At 35.0% G+C, this 15,908-nt stretch overlaps 1 protein-coding gene across 1 annotated transcript; it reads right to left on the bottom strand.

Moving 5' to 3' along the window:
* Window positions 1–2,308: 2,308 nt before the first annotated feature.
* LOC121414816 lies at window positions 2,309–15,613 on the bottom strand. The gene is made up of 6 exons (XM_041607874.1): window positions 15,411–15,613; window positions 7,450–7,525; window positions 6,922–7,022; window positions 6,376–6,468; window positions 4,107–4,169; window positions 2,309–3,228 (listed from the first exon to the last, which is right to left on the bottom strand). The coding sequence occupies exons 1-6, from the start codon at window positions 15,483–15,485 to the stop codon at window positions 3,151–3,153; spliced, it is 486 nt and encodes a 161-aa protein (XP_041463808.1). The 5' UTR covers window positions 15,486–15,613; the 3' UTR covers window positions 2,309–3,150.
* Window positions 15,614–15,908: the final 295 nt, after the last annotated feature.

The following is a 15,908-nucleotide window of genomic DNA, read 5'->3' as shown; positions in this document are numbered from 1 at the left end:
ACTGATTGTTGTTGGCATGGAAATTCCAATGCACCATGGCAAAAATGTGCAAAGAGGCCCCGGGGGGAGCAGTCAAATATATTGCCGTACACACGCGTGACCAAGGAATTTCCAAACAACCCCTAAACGAGTTTTTCTCTGAGTGCAAGCCCTAAACAAGATTTTCGCGGGTTTTATTTACACATGTTGGCCCCTAAACAAGTTGTCGCCAAAATATGACCCCGCAGGGAAAAAGCTTGGGGAAAAATACTCTAAACACGTTTGGCTAGTCTTAAGAAAAAGGGAAAAAAACATACCCTAAAAACGTTTGACCCCGCGATTGAAAATTGACCACTCTTTCAAAACCATCCTTTTTCTTGAAAATCGGTGTTTCTGATACCCTTAACGAGCCCACGCGCGGACCGCGTCCAAAACTGAAAAAACACCGCCTTTAAACGCGTTTTTTTTGTTGGTCACACGTAGGTACAGCAATATATTTGACTGCCCCCCCCCCCCAAAAAAAAAAAGAGGCAGAGGGAAGTTGCTCCAGACGTTTAAAAGAATGTCCTTTTTTGTTATATAGAGTGCCAGAACAACAGCAAAGTCCCTTCAATATGATAATCTAAATCAATTCTGCTCGGACGCTTTGCTCCATCGCTTGCATGATATGCCCTTGATTGGATAAAGCTCTGCCATGTTCATGTGCTACTGGGTAGGGGAGCTGGCCCAAGAAATTCAAAAACTTTCCTTGGACATTTAAATCCACCTAAAATATTCACCAAATCCGGTAGTATTCATGCAAAAAGTATTTTTAAAAATAACAATAACAAAATCCCTCAAAATAATAATTTACACCAAATCAGTTAGGACATTTTGTTCCGTCGCTTGCCTGATATGCTCTTATTACTCCTCTTACTCTCCACCTCCTTCAGGAGATCCTGCGAAAGACCACAAAGCCCCCCCCCCCCCCCTCCCCTCCTTCACATTCTTGTGTTATTGAGTGTTATGATTGTAAACTTGAAGGATTTTTTTTGTAATTGGCTGCAATCAGCCACATCAAGTTCAATTGTCATTCTTTGAAATTATGGAGTGAAAAATGAGATAGACTTTAAATGCTACTGTTTTCATAATCATATTAGTGATATTACATATAGATGTATATTTGTATTCTTATCAATCTATCTATCCATCTATATATTTATCTATTTTTCTGTCTATCTATCTATATGTTTATCTATTTTTATGTCTATCTATATATCTATCTATATATTCTATTTATCTATAACCAAAGATTGAGCAAAATTCTAATACAAATGTCATTTACTTACCAGGTTGAGTTTCATAAAACTCATTGTAAATTTACGAACGACTTCAGAGCCAAGGTAGATGATCAATCGTTGTTGTAATTTAAAAGATAATGTTAAAAAATAATGCCTTAAGTCCCTTCCCCCTGTTAATTAAAACTTCAAAATTATTTATTTTCACGTGCTTTTTATCCTCGTAACAACCTTGAACACCAATCTTCTTTTCGTTAATAAAACCTGATTTATAAAGGGCAATGACGAAACTGGGGTACTCAGTGCACTTTTTTTCTCTCTCAAATTAATTCCAGTGATAGACTTGTACTTTATTATTATAATTTTGACTCGGATGGGACGAGTTCAGTGTACATTGTAAACGTAATTGGAATAATACGCCATGCACTTCAATATACACCGGTAGCTGTTAGTTAATATATTTATGGTGGCATTCTCGCCCTCATCCACCCGCAACTGCTTATTAACAACTCGCTCTCTAGTCACGCCAAAAGGGGGTCCTTTCACACGAGGTCGTGTGACTACTTGCGACTCTTGCGATCATGTGGAAAATGTATTGCAACCAAATGAACGCAAAAGGTGTTACGGCCAAATGTAATAGTCCTTTTTATTAATGGACGTGAATTTGACCTAAAGTGGTCAATCACGATCTCGTTTACAGTGTGCTTTCGAAATTGAAAGAAAGGAGAGAAAGAGAAAAGGGCCTATATGAATAATTCATTTCCTAAAATTGATATCCTCTGCATTTGGGATATTGAAAAGATGGCACACAAGGAAAACGCGTGAATCTTAATTTTGTGATCGTGTGTTAGCTGTTCGTTTCCATGGTTACGGACGCCAAAAAGTGCTACATTTGCTACTTGACGAGGTGGTGAGATGCTTTACCTTGACATATCTATGTACTTAATTTTATCATTTTGTCAACATGGCGAGATACGTCATCTTAAGGTCAACTTTTACAATGTCTACTATTTTCATTACAAAAAGACAAAGAAGCACAATGACGCATCAACTTTTCCAAAACGACAATTTAATTACGAAACTGTGTTTAAAACAAAGCATTTACCAAAGTTTATTTTTAAAAAAACGTGAGTAAAAAAAAACGCTTGGCAGTTCTTTGCCTACTTTGATAAAAATTCTTTGCATACTTTGATAAAAATATACTTTATACCAAAGACATGAAATATTAAGAAAAATAAAAATAAAACTACTAATGTTTGCTTACTGTCTCTGTAAGCACACTCAATATTTGTCGTTATTTCACAGATTTATATTGGGTGTGTAAAAAATGAAACTACCCCTTCATATTTATAATATGAGATAAAATGTATAGCCAATCAAAATTATATCAAATGAAAATACAACTTATTTGCATTTAAATTATGCTTCCAGGAACATAATTAGACTGGAGAACATTGTTCTGGATTATAATGAAACACTGCAACTGGCATTGGCTATCTTCATTTTAACTATGTATACAATTCTGTCATTGTTACAATTACTTGTTTTTATTATATCGGAAAGTCTCTCAGTTTCTTGAGACGGGCTTTATTCAGCAATTTGTGATTACAGTATTCAAGAATTCCCGTCATGAATTTAGCGCATATTGTATCTAGATACATCATATCATTCAGCAAGGCCTCATACTTAAAAATGGACGAACTGCTGTACAAATGAAATCATTAAATTGAATTTTAAAAAATAAACAAAAAATAAAGTTCTAAATACAAAATAATAGTGGTCATGATGGTCGTTCGCCGAGAACGACTGCCTACAGTGAATAGATAGATGGCGCTACATAAATGAATAATTATCGTCACAAAGCTACAAACAATTCAGAATCGTGAGTTTCTGTTTACGCCACATCATTTGCTTTTCCACGACCGTCTCGAAGCTCCTGATATTGCGAAATGACGCAGAGGAGACAAGTGATCTGAAAGAGTAGATGAAAGTTATCATCATTGTAGAATGAAATTTGTTTAAGAAACACATGATGATGATATTCCTATTAAATACATGTAGGCCTCATATTTGTACAATTTTATCATTAACATCGCTCTTATGATTAGTAAGTTGACGATATGACACCCAACCCCTTGATTTTCCTTTTATTGATTTTTTTTATATGATTTTGTTTGATTTATTGTATAGCGCATGATGTTTTTTTTTCTCTCGCTAATTTTGTCAACTGTTTATACACCTTAAACTTATTGAGATTGCGAATGAACTAAATACATGGGGGAGTATTTAGGGCGCAAATAAATATTAAATCTGTGCTTCCGAATATTTGAAATCAAGTAGTATAATGTCTTTCGGGGAAATATTTGCAATACTTTATAAGGGGGGTTTGCTGTCCATTATGGTCTGCTAACCATCCGTGCCCCCAAAACACCATAATAACCAAATTTACAACCCTTAATGGCGGAAGACATGAGGAACGCCACTTTAAGTGGCGCGAACAAATTTAATCCACTCATTCTTATACCCTTGATAATTGTTCATAAATATTTCCCCTCAAGGCACTATACGGTTGAGATAATCCAGTAAAACAAATAATCTGCATATTGACTAAATTTGCAACCCGAAAATGGTGTAACAAGTGAGAATAAGCTGTACTCTAAGGATTTGAAATAAACCCAGATCGGCAGCTGTGAATAGTGACCAAACGAATATTAGAATTAGATTAAAACCATGTTGATATGAATATAACAATACAATGTTTGAATTTTAATCTTTTGAGATTTAAAAGTTAATTCTTAAGATAGAAAATAAAGATTAAACATCCCCTTCACTCCCTAAAAAGAAACTTACGTTGAGACCTGTGAAAAGCAGCCAGACAACGAGATTTCCGATCAATAAACTACTTGCTAGCCCCTGCGGGATAAAAAAAAAACATTGACCACAATTTTTATGAGAAAATACTACACCGTACATAATTCAATCATCATTTCATATATCTAAACATTTTCAAAGAGTTTCAAGATGAGGGGCGGTTTCACAAACCTAACCGTTTTATACGCATAACTTTATGATTTGAGTATGTTCTTGTGTTAAGTTTTCCCTGGTATAAACAAAAGGGGTGGGGACACTGAAATTTATAATAAATTTTAAAACAAGCTATATTTGAACTTACAAACGTTGTATTTTAACTCTATCTAATGATAATATAAGTGATTAAGAAACTGATTTACATCCAAGAATTAATAGGTATTATCCAGTGCAGCACAATAAAGAGTTATCTTTAAAGGACAAGTCCACTGCTTCAAAAAGTTAAATTGAGTTGTTGTTTTTTTAAATCCAACTCGCATAATGCTGACATTTCCATCAAAATCGGATATAAGATAAGAGAGTTATGGCATTTTAAATTTTTACTTAATTTCAAAAATCAGTTATATGGACACCCTGGTTGGTATACTAATTAGGAGACTGATGACATCACTCACTATTTATTTTGTATTTCATTATATGAAATATGAAATATTTGAATTTTCTCCTCATTGTCCTGTGAAATAAAGTTTATTCCGCCCTGAACATGTAGAATTACCATGGTTTTAACATTTTTTGTGCTTCAGTCAAGTTGGTCATTCTTGTCAAATATGTAAAAATGGTATAATTCAAACAATAAAAAAAAATAAAGAAATAGTAGTTAGGGACATCATCGACTCTCTCATTTGCATATTACTTGTTATGCTTGTTTGATTTTTCTATATTGATTCAAATCAAAATTTCCTCGGGTGGACTTGACCTTCAATGATATTTTAAGAAAAAAATATTTAAGTTCAAATATGAATTTGATCAAAATCAGTCAGGGGCCGCAGAACCGATGGGCTGGGAGGGGGAGGTTTATAGCCCCCCCCCCCCCCCCACACACTTTCAAAACTGTTCCGTGGCCACTGTCAGTTGTTTGCCGATTTGAGTAATAACACCTGTCATTAAATATCAAAACATATTCGATTTCATTCCAAAGTTGATTTAAAAAAAAAGAAAAAAATCAAATTAACACCGGTGTTTCTAGAGTGTACAAGCCTATTTTAAATCCACCAACGACCACAGAAAACCGCGCGGCCGTCACAATGGCAAAGCGATGTATGTGTATCTGAAATTTTTTACGTTTTCAGGTTTTGACATTTTTGGGGGGCGTCAGGGAACTTTTTCATTTATCTTACTCTCATAATTGCAGGTATTTTCATTTTGAATGTAGCATGGGCTATCTGCAGTACCTTTTTTCTTTCAAAAATGCCAACTCGTTTGATGGTAAAATGATGTATTATACTGTTTATTACAGAGACACTCAAAAAATGGCGCACTTGAGAGCAACGTTTTTCGGTAAAAAGGGTATTTTGTTAGTTCGACTTTTCTGCCGTCAGAAATGAGTGAGCGCGCCCAGTTTCGCGAAATATGGCAAAAGTGGTTTAGACATCTTTTTACCATCTGCAACTTGCAACTTTGAGCACAAATTGTGTGCCTCGAAAGTCAGCGACTAGTTTATGGCAAAATATGTACCAATTACACCCTTTTAACAATTGTCATGTCTTTAGTTTTAAAGGTTTGTTTCATTGCTAGATTGATTTGACCATAAACACCAAATTCAATTTTATTTTTCAATTTTTTTCAATGATGTATCTGCAGATAAATAATTTTGTCATGATTCGACCAAAGAAACTAATCGATCTGCAGATACACAGTTTTGCCATGATATCACCATAGAAACTGTGTAGTATAGTGTAACTTCAAATGCACCATTTTACTCTATTGTAGGACTCATATGGACAATTGGATATTTTGGCTAAATGTTGTATCAATTCAATTCAATTCTTATCTACAATATAAAAAGAGTAATTTTGATGTAAAAAAAAGTATTAAGGAAGATGATTTAAATGACATTCTAATATATCTAACTAATTTCAAGACTGTGTTATTTTCCTTTGAAGAATGACAAAAGATGTAACTTTAAAATGATTTTTCTACGAATGGGCACTGCATTTTGCAGATACATCGTTTGGCCATGTAACGGTCGCGCGCCAGTCACGCCCCACCCCCACAATCATTGGACACTAGTCCAATAAAGGGTGTCACTTACGAGCAAGGCGAATATTATAATCCAGGCGATGGCTTGAAGAACCATGAGCAGAATAATAGCTACCATGTACGGTATCAGCATCTCTTTATTATCCTGAAAGTGAAAATAAATACATATCAGTATAGAAGCTGAAGATATACAAACGAAACTGAATTCCCTTCCTTGAAATTATAATTATGTACCTTAGACACACCCATTTTTTTTCTTGAATTTGCATTGAATACAACCAACAAGAAGATAAGACCTCTTGTTACTTCCCCAGACACACCTGCAATGACATGAATAAGGACAATATAATCGAGAACACATTTCGGGCACGCCCATGTTAACTATCTTGAAACTACGCATACCTTAGACATGTTAGACACGCCCACTATAATCATCCTATTCTTGGATCTACACTCAACACACCCCATATTAGGGAAATAACTCTAGCTTTTCTCACACTGGACACGCCTACAATGATATGAATGAGGGCAATCATGACTTGAGCATATACATTGGACACGCCCCCTAAGAGGGCAATCTTGCCTTCCTCGAACTTGCCTTAGACACGCCTACAAGGAGGACAATGGACGCGATGATCAGGAAAACGGCTACGATGATGTCAATGCTGTATGCCGCGTAGATTCCATCAACTGCTGGATCTATGTAATAAAATCGCATAATGGTCAGTTATTGAGGTGCCCCCAATGTTAATGATAATTAGGATCTAGTCCAATTGATAAGTGTTATTGTCACCTAGAACGAATTTGAATTTACATTTCAGCTGGGGGTGGAGAAATTAAGAACATTCAATCATTGTGATCAATAGGCAAATATTGCAAGGCCGAGCCAATTCTACGAAATATTAAACTTTCACAAATTTTAGGGGATATGCCATATCATATCCCCCAAACTTTAATGGGACGTGTCTTTAGGGATGAATCCCTAGGCTTCCTACCACCACCCCTACCCCACCCCCCCCCCTTCTCCCGCCCCGCCCCGCCCCTGGATTGACGTCATGAGTTGTATCATGTGTCGGATCAGATATTGATGAAGAATTGATGAAGAAAGGATTGATGAAGAAATTACCTGATACTCCTTGGAATGCTGTAACAGCCTGAGCTAAATTGTAGGCCCATACTGCCAAATAGATGCAGGCACTTATCTGTGATTAAAGATATTTTTTAAAATCATAAAAAGTTACATTTCTCAAATGAACTACTTTCCAGAGAATCTTGAGTACAACGGAACTGGATCCGGATTGAAGAAAACAAATAGGATTAAGTGCAGTATATATTATTATAGGCATTGGAAAGTTACTGTGTGAAAAGGACATTAAAGGGATGGTCCGGGCTGAAAATATATATATCTATATCTAAATAAATAAAGTAAAATTCAAAGAGCATAATGCTAAATATTTCATCAAAATCCGAAAATAGATTATTGAATTTTAAAGCTTAGCACGTCGCGACGCAATATTCATGAATATTCATTAGACTGGCTGATGAAAATGACATCCCCACTTTCCTTTTTCTTATGTTATTACATAAAATCACAATTGTTTCCTTTTTATACAAGTCTGAATGATAAATCTACCATGTAATGAAATAGGTTCCAGCAATAAATATCTTATGCACTTAATCAGTTGTTAATCCAATATTTTGGTTCTTGAAGGGAGATAATTGAATATGCCTAATTTCATATAACAATAGTGGAGATAATTATGACACCATCAGTAAACTGTTTGCTAACTGAATATTTATGAAGACATGCCAATAACAATTTTACAGAGATAATGCAAATCCTTTAAATGCCATAACTTTCTTATTCTTTGTCCGATTTTGATCAAATAATTAGTGTTTTCTTTGTCTGATTTTTCTTAATATGTTCAAATCATATTTTTTTTCAGTCTGGAGTACCCCTTTAATCGTGTTGGTTCTGATTCAGCCTTTCGCCTCGGAGTCGGATCAACGGGGAGGGCCCACGAGGCCGAGTGTCCACGAGACGTTTGTATATAGGTATATAAGTATCGTCAAAAGACTTTCCACTTTTATAGCCTGATCTTAATTCTAAAAACAACATAGTCATTTTGATCACGTAGACGTCAACCATGCCCCGGCCTTCCGGGCGTGTTATGAAACCAGAAACAAGGTTTAAAGGATTAGGCTAAGCATAAAATAATATTTATGTAGACGGATGATAATCCTCGGCCTCGTGCACTGTCGGTCTCTTGGACCATCATCGGCCTCCCTGATGGGTCAACAGTGGCGTTATGAATCAAACATTTATAATACGGTTACACTTCGCAATTACGAAGGTTCGTAATTCCGAAGCACGTAAATTGCCTATACCTCGATGTTCGTTAATCCGAAAACAAAAAAGGGTTCGTTAGTCCGAACATTTGTGGCGTTATTCCGACGGTTCGTTATTCCGAAGGTTCGATAATCCGAAAACAAAATAAGGTTCGTTGTTCCGAAGGTTCGTTAATCCGAAAACGAAATAAGGTTCGTTGTTCCGAAGGTTCGTTCATCCGAAAACGAAATAAGGTTCGATGTTCCGAAGGTTCGTTAATCCGAAAACGAAATAAGGCTCGTTGTTCCGAAGGTTCGTTAATCCGAAAACAAAATAAGGTTCGTTAATCCGAAAAATAAAAAACGGGAAAGCAGAGGCAGACGCAAGGGGGGTGTTACACCCACAAATGTAATAATCGCCCACAAATGTAATAACACTTTACCAACGAATGTAATAACGCCCACAAATGTAATAACACTTTACCCACAAATGAAATAATTTTTGACCGCCCACAAATGTAATAACACTTTACCCACAAATGTAATAACGCCCACAAATGTAATAACACTTTACCCACAAATGTAATAATGCACTTTACCCACAAATGTAATAATGACTTTACCTACAAATGTAATAAATTTGAAGTGATTTTTTGCGAATTCGTTCTAAACTAATATCCTATAGTAATGCGTTCATATAGCACAAAAGTTCAAAGTCTTTTTTCCAGACCCGGTTAATGAAATATTACAGTACAAGTCCAAGTCTTTTTCCAGACCCGGTTTTTCAAAATTATGATATACGTCCAAAGTCTTTTTACCAGACCCGGTTAATTCAAAAATTATAATGCAAGTCCAAAGTCTTTTTTTCAGACCCGGTCGTTTCAAAAGTTATAATATACGTCGGTGAGGGGTAAAGACAACACTCTAAGCCCAAGCATTTTAAGTGGGTTTAATTTTGAAGATTGGTCTCAGCTGTCATTTTTTTCAATATTTCTTTATCTTTTAAATAACCGGGTCCAGACGAAAGACTAAGCATAATACTCGTGTTATTCCACAAGAATAAGAATATGAGTCTTTTGTTTTTAGGATTGTTTAAATCATTTTTAAATCACCGGGTCTGGAATAAAGACAACGCTCTAAACATGTGCTTTTCTACATGCATGGTCTTAATTTGGAGGATTGTTGGTTCTTAGATTCGTTGTTGGGGGTTGAGTTTTATTGATTTTTTATTCCTGAAATAATTGTGTCTGGAGGAAAGTCGATCTTCGACAATCGGTCTTCATGTTAATTGTTCCACAGTAATTAGGTTATTGGGTATTCGTTTTAGAATATTTGTAAAAACTATTTTATTTTTCAAATAGTAACCAAGTCTGGAGAAAGGATGTCTGCATTACCCACGCGTTATTACAATGTTTTGTAGGGGTAGTAGTATTATTTAAAAAAGACATATTTTTACTGGGTGAAACTTTGGAAATTTGGTCTTAGATTCGAAGTTTTTCAGTTACTTTTTTTTTAATAGCCGGGTCTGGAGGAAAGAGTACGTTTTAAAACTCGTGTTATTCCACGAGAATAAGAATATAAGGTCTTATGTTAGAAGATTTTTTTTTTCGTAACTGTTTTAGGTCTGGAATAAAGACAACACTCTAAACCTCTTTTAATACAAGTTCTTAGGTTGAAGGTTTGTTTGGTCTTAGACTGATTTTTTTTTCATTCTTACTATTAGCGTTTTTTTTTTAAGAAAAAAATGGTCGGGCTGAAAGACTACGCTATATCCAGCATTAATACGATTATGGGGTCTTTATACTGTTTTTAAACTGTTATTCATAATGTTTAGATAACAGGTAACCGGGTCTGGAGAAAAGACTACGCTTGATTCTCAATTTACTCTTAGTGCATATATTCACAATATACACCGTATAAGTTGAAACAACAACAAAGACATTAATTTCACCAGTTTTAATTAACTGGGTCTAGAGAAAAGACTAAGCTCGATTCCCAATTTTTCCACAGGAATATCAATATTTTTGAAATAACTGGGTCAGGAAAAAGACTTTGGACTTATTAAAATTCTTGAAACAACCGGGTCTGGAAAAAAACATTGGACTTATATCACAATTTTTTAAACAACCGGGTCTGGAAAAAAAAGACTTTGGACTTTTATTATATTTTGTTAAACAACCGGGTCTGGAAAAAAGACTTTGGATTTATATTATAATTTTTGAAACAACCGGGTCTGGAAGAAAGACTTTGGACTTGTACTTTGATGTTTTATTAACCCGGTCTGAAAAAAAGACTTTGCACTTTTGTGCTATATGAACGCATTACTATGACTATAGGATTTTAGTTTAGAACGGATTCGCCAAAAATCCCTTCAAATTTATTACATTTGTGGGTAAAGTCATTATTACATTTGTGGGCGATCAAAAATTATTACATTTGTGGGTAAAGTGTTATTACATTAGTGGGCGTTATTACATTTGTGGGTAAAGTGTTATTACATTTGTGGGTGTTATTACATTTGTGGGCGTTATTACATTTGTGGGTGCAACAGGGGGCACCGTTGATGTTCATTTGTTATGAAGATGGGAAGGCAATTAAGGGCGGCCGAACGAATTTCCGTTTGGGGGCAAAGCTAAAAATGAAACTCATACGTCGAAATGGGCACTTTTTCACCTTGAGATTGTCATCTGCGTGAAGTCATTGTGTGTTTTATAGTAATTAATAGAGAAAAGCCTTTTTGAAGTGACTTCTGATTATGGAAAGATGTATATTTGGGCTTTCTTTTTCGCGAGAGTGTATAATGAGCAAGCGGCTAGGAAAAAAAATAGAAGCTGAAGTTGTAAAACTATTTTGGGGGGTCAATTGCTGTTAAAATGGCATCCTTGTGAGATATTGCGAGCAAATCACGTGCTCAAACTTTTTTGAAATTTCATGTAGGCCTAAAATAATAATAATAATATAGATATTATTCACCCAGGAAAGCCACTTAAGTTCTGAAAACTGTTTTCCTAGCTATTATTATTACCCTGGCTTTAGCTGGGCTGCCTATATAGGCGCCCAGAGGAAGGCATTTAATGAATTCCTTCCTACCGGTACCCATTCACCTCACCTGGGTCGAGTGCAGCACAGAGTGGATAAATTTGGATAAACTTTGATTCGAACCTACGACCCTCTGCTTCAAAGTCGGAAGACTTTCCCACTGGGTCAAAACGCCCCACATAAAAAAGTAAACGTTCATAGTTTATTTTGTACTCATGAAAAAGTGATGTGAAATTTTTCATATACTGACCAAGAAATGAACATTTTGCATTTGATGACTCATGAATGGGATATGTGCTAGGCCTACATAATTATCTCACCAATCAAACTGATTAATGCAAGCACGAAGCACGAGCTGATTTTTTTTTTCTTTTTGCATTCCGACCTAAAATTTGAAATTGACATTCTGAGCATTTTGTTTGTAATCACAAACGGGATAAGTATATAGATAAACAATTGATTCGAGCGCGACGCTCGAGCGGAAAAAATCGAGATCTAGGCCTAAAAAGGGGACACTCTATTTATGTTTTGTAAATCATGAAACTAACGAGTAATAGGGAATCGTCCTATACATAAATCGTTTATACTGTGATCTGAAACTGGATAATGATTTAAACAGAGAACAAGTTGAGTATCTGAATAAACCTGCGAGCGCGTGTTTCATATTTAGACCTAGAATTTAGGCATTTTAAATACATTTTTTTATCGTGAAAATAAAAGCGAGTGCGAAGCGCGTGCTTAAATTATTGATATTGTGATCCGAAAAATAAATCAATTTCACCTCTATATTTTAAGCAATTTGTAGGAAAATTGTGAGGTTGATATTAATCGCACTTAATAAAGAGCTATATTTTTCATTATCATATATTACTTTGAACATAGGACCGGGTTATCCTAAGGACATGCATATCTTCCAATCCCTCTTGCTAAGCGTGAGATGAAACAACAGGGACAAAATAATTTATTAAATGAATATCTGTCTAATGAGGACGCGAAGTCTGATGACATTATGGCCTGGGAACTGGACATTCCAAGCACTTTTGTAATTATAAATAGGATGCATCAGCCATCAGTTAATGTATTTTAAACAGTAATGCGAGCGCAAATCGCGAGCCAAAATTGTTGATAAACTGTCATGAAAAGGTGATTTTAAGTAGTTTGTTGTATCAATATTGAAACATACATAACTCGCCAATCAAAATGCGAGCGCGCAGTGCTAGCTGATACGTTTTGACAATCAGACCTGAAAAGGGATATTTGAAAACTTTATGAAATACACGAAAATAATAGATACCTGACAAATCAAATGTTGCGAGCGCGAGCAGAAAAGGTTTATATTTAAACCATAAACCAAATTTTTACAGAGCACTTTTTAAAAATCAATTTGTAAATGAAATAACATAATCAAAGTTCGATTTCCAAACTGAAATATTTTTCGTATATTGTGTTCAAAATTTGATACTTTAAGCTACATATCGAGCAAAAATTTTATATGTAAATCCCTTTAAAGGCAATGCGAGGGTAAGCGCGAGCGAAAATGTTATACAGTGCATATCAAAAAAAAGTTTACACTTGGAAAAAATCATGTAAAATTATACATTTGTAATATCCTGAAGATTTTTTCACATTTTAACATTGGTACAGATCCATTCAAGCAGAGATTTAGATTTAGATTTAGATTTATTCATTTTCCGTTCACAAAGCACAACAAAATCAAACAATACACCGTCAAATTTAAAGTACAACATCAATCGAAATAAGGTACAAATGACGATATAACTGTCGAAAAATATTTCCGCTTGAGTGAGCACTACTTACTTTTGAAAAGTTAGTGAAAAATTATTTGCGCAGAGCTTTGAAATAGTTATGCGAATAAAAGTAGACCTTAACCAAGAAAAACACGTGGAACTTAGGTAATAAAATTGATTTGAAGATATTTTTACCAATTTTAACTGTTTCCTTGTCCAAAACACTTCAAAGAGTGCATTGTACCCCAACCAACTCCCCACACACCGAGACCATCTTGACGATATTTGCTTTACACTAAGCTAAGACACTAAGACAAATCAGCACTCCGAAGTGCAGTCACTATACACGCTCTTTAAGAGCTAAATTAGCACTTCATTTTTTTAGAGTGTTGATTTTCATTTTGTTAATTATTGTCAAGCTTGGGAAAAGTGTGGAGAAACAAGTATTAAATTAAAAATGAAATGTAAACCCACTTTAAATGATAAAAACTTAGTGAAAAAATGTTGGAGACGTCTGATATAAACTTTTGTTCAGATTCTGTTTTGTCTTCAAATCCAGCTGACACAAAAAGGGTAAAGGTTGTGCTTACTAAGTGTTGAAATTTCAATTTGGGTGGCAAACTTGTTGCAAAATTCTTAAATGTATCCGTTTTTTCAACTGACTAAAAGTGCAAGGGAAATGTATGAGAAATGTTTGACAGGATAAGTTTGATTTTGCCCTTTCCCCTTGACACAACATGAAAATGAGCATTTCTGCGCAAACAGATTTCTGCGAGCTTTACAAAAATGGACATTGCTCAATCAAGTGTAACATTCTGTCAAAACTTTTACTTTCATTGGATAGATGAGACCCAAACCCAAGATTATATGTGAAAAAATTACCCACATGTTGTATATTTTTCAATTCCCAGGGCTTTTTGAAAGTGTAAATTTTTTTTTGAAACGCACTGTATAGAGACATGAAAGATTTAAAAAAAGTCTTCCCCTCATCTTATTTCATTCAATCATCTTCGTCTCTTATGTTTCCCCCTCTCTTTTCCCTTCCCCTTTTTTTCTTTCTTTCCCCCTTTTTTTTTTCTTTTTTTTTTACTCTTCTTTTTTTTGCTCAGCCAATAGGGGGGGGGGGGGGGGCGGGCCCCTCAATCCCTGGTTCCGCCTATGCGTGTTATCTTGTAATGACAACACCGTTTTTTTTCCAAAATGAATTCATTTAATTTTCGGAAATACGATCCTTATTTAATTTTCGGATTAACGAACCTTATTTTGTTTTCGGATTAACGAACCTTCGGAATTACGAGCCTCATTTCGTTTTCGGATAGACGAACCTTCGGAATGATTAAGAACCTTATTTCGTTTTCGGATAACGAACCTTCGGAAATACAAACCTTCGGAATAACGAAGCTTCGGAATTACGAATGTATGCGTACAATACATACACAATACATAGTCATATTTGTTTTCATTATAGTAGACGAGAAATTAATGTGGGTAAAATAACATAAACACATAAGTCGATTGACAACTTGTAATTTTCACGATTACGGGACGTCAACCATGCACGCTGAGATAACTAAGGGAGTTGAAAACAATATTTTTCAATGTTTTCTTGAAATAAATCAACATATTCACAAAATTGGATAGATTCCAAATGAGTACAAAATGCAAAAAAAATACTTAACGATAAAAAGGCATGCAGGCATTTAAAATACCAATAAAGAGTGATTCGAAATCAGTTTGATTGTTTGTTTTGTTTTTGTTTGTTTGCCTGCTTGTTTGTTTTTGTTTGTTTTTGTCTTGTTTTCACTATCCATGTTATAACAGCTTAGAACAAATATTGCACAACAATACAACAACCCAAGTTAAATGGGATAAGAATAGATTAAAGAAAATCATGTTCGAAATTTCGATATAGATAACTGTATATTTCTAAATAAGAAAATGAAATTCATGGAGATAAGCATTACTTCCTTACCAACGAGTAGACACCGCATGCAGTAGAACCTGTCCTGACGTTTGAGAAACAGCAGCATTTTTGCATAATCGCCATGATTTGTTCCTTTCACTTCTTTCAAATGAGATGATTTATTGAAAGAAATTGATTGGAGCTCGCGTCTTGTATGAGCACCTCCGTCTAATATGTCGCAGCTAGAAAAATATCGGAGTTATGTAGTCCTGATAGTTGTAGGATTCACTCGGCGGGAATGGTTTATTTCTTTCTCTTTTTTAAATTCGTTTCTCGTTTCCGGCTAGGTGACGTTGTAACTTGCTAGAATATGATTGGCTGCTATTTTTATCTTGTACGCAATCATATCTCGACAGTTCGTCATGGTGGTGTGAAAAATTCCCGAAATGACATCATTCATAAAACCAGAACTTGTTAAACCATGCACCACTAATGTCAATCAAGAAAATTTTTACGATGGCAGCCATTTTGGATTTATGCAAATTAGACCTCGTTCCACCACTTGGA

Source organism: Lytechinus variegatus, chromosome 1, assembly GCF_018143015.1.
Source record: "Lytechinus variegatus isolate NC3 chromosome 1, Lvar_3.0, whole genome shotgun sequence".
Classification (NCBI taxonomy): Eukaryota; Metazoa; Echinodermata; class Echinoidea; order Temnopleuroida; family Toxopneustidae; genus Lytechinus; species Lytechinus variegatus.
This window is presented reverse-complemented; position numbering and strand designations above follow the sequence as displayed.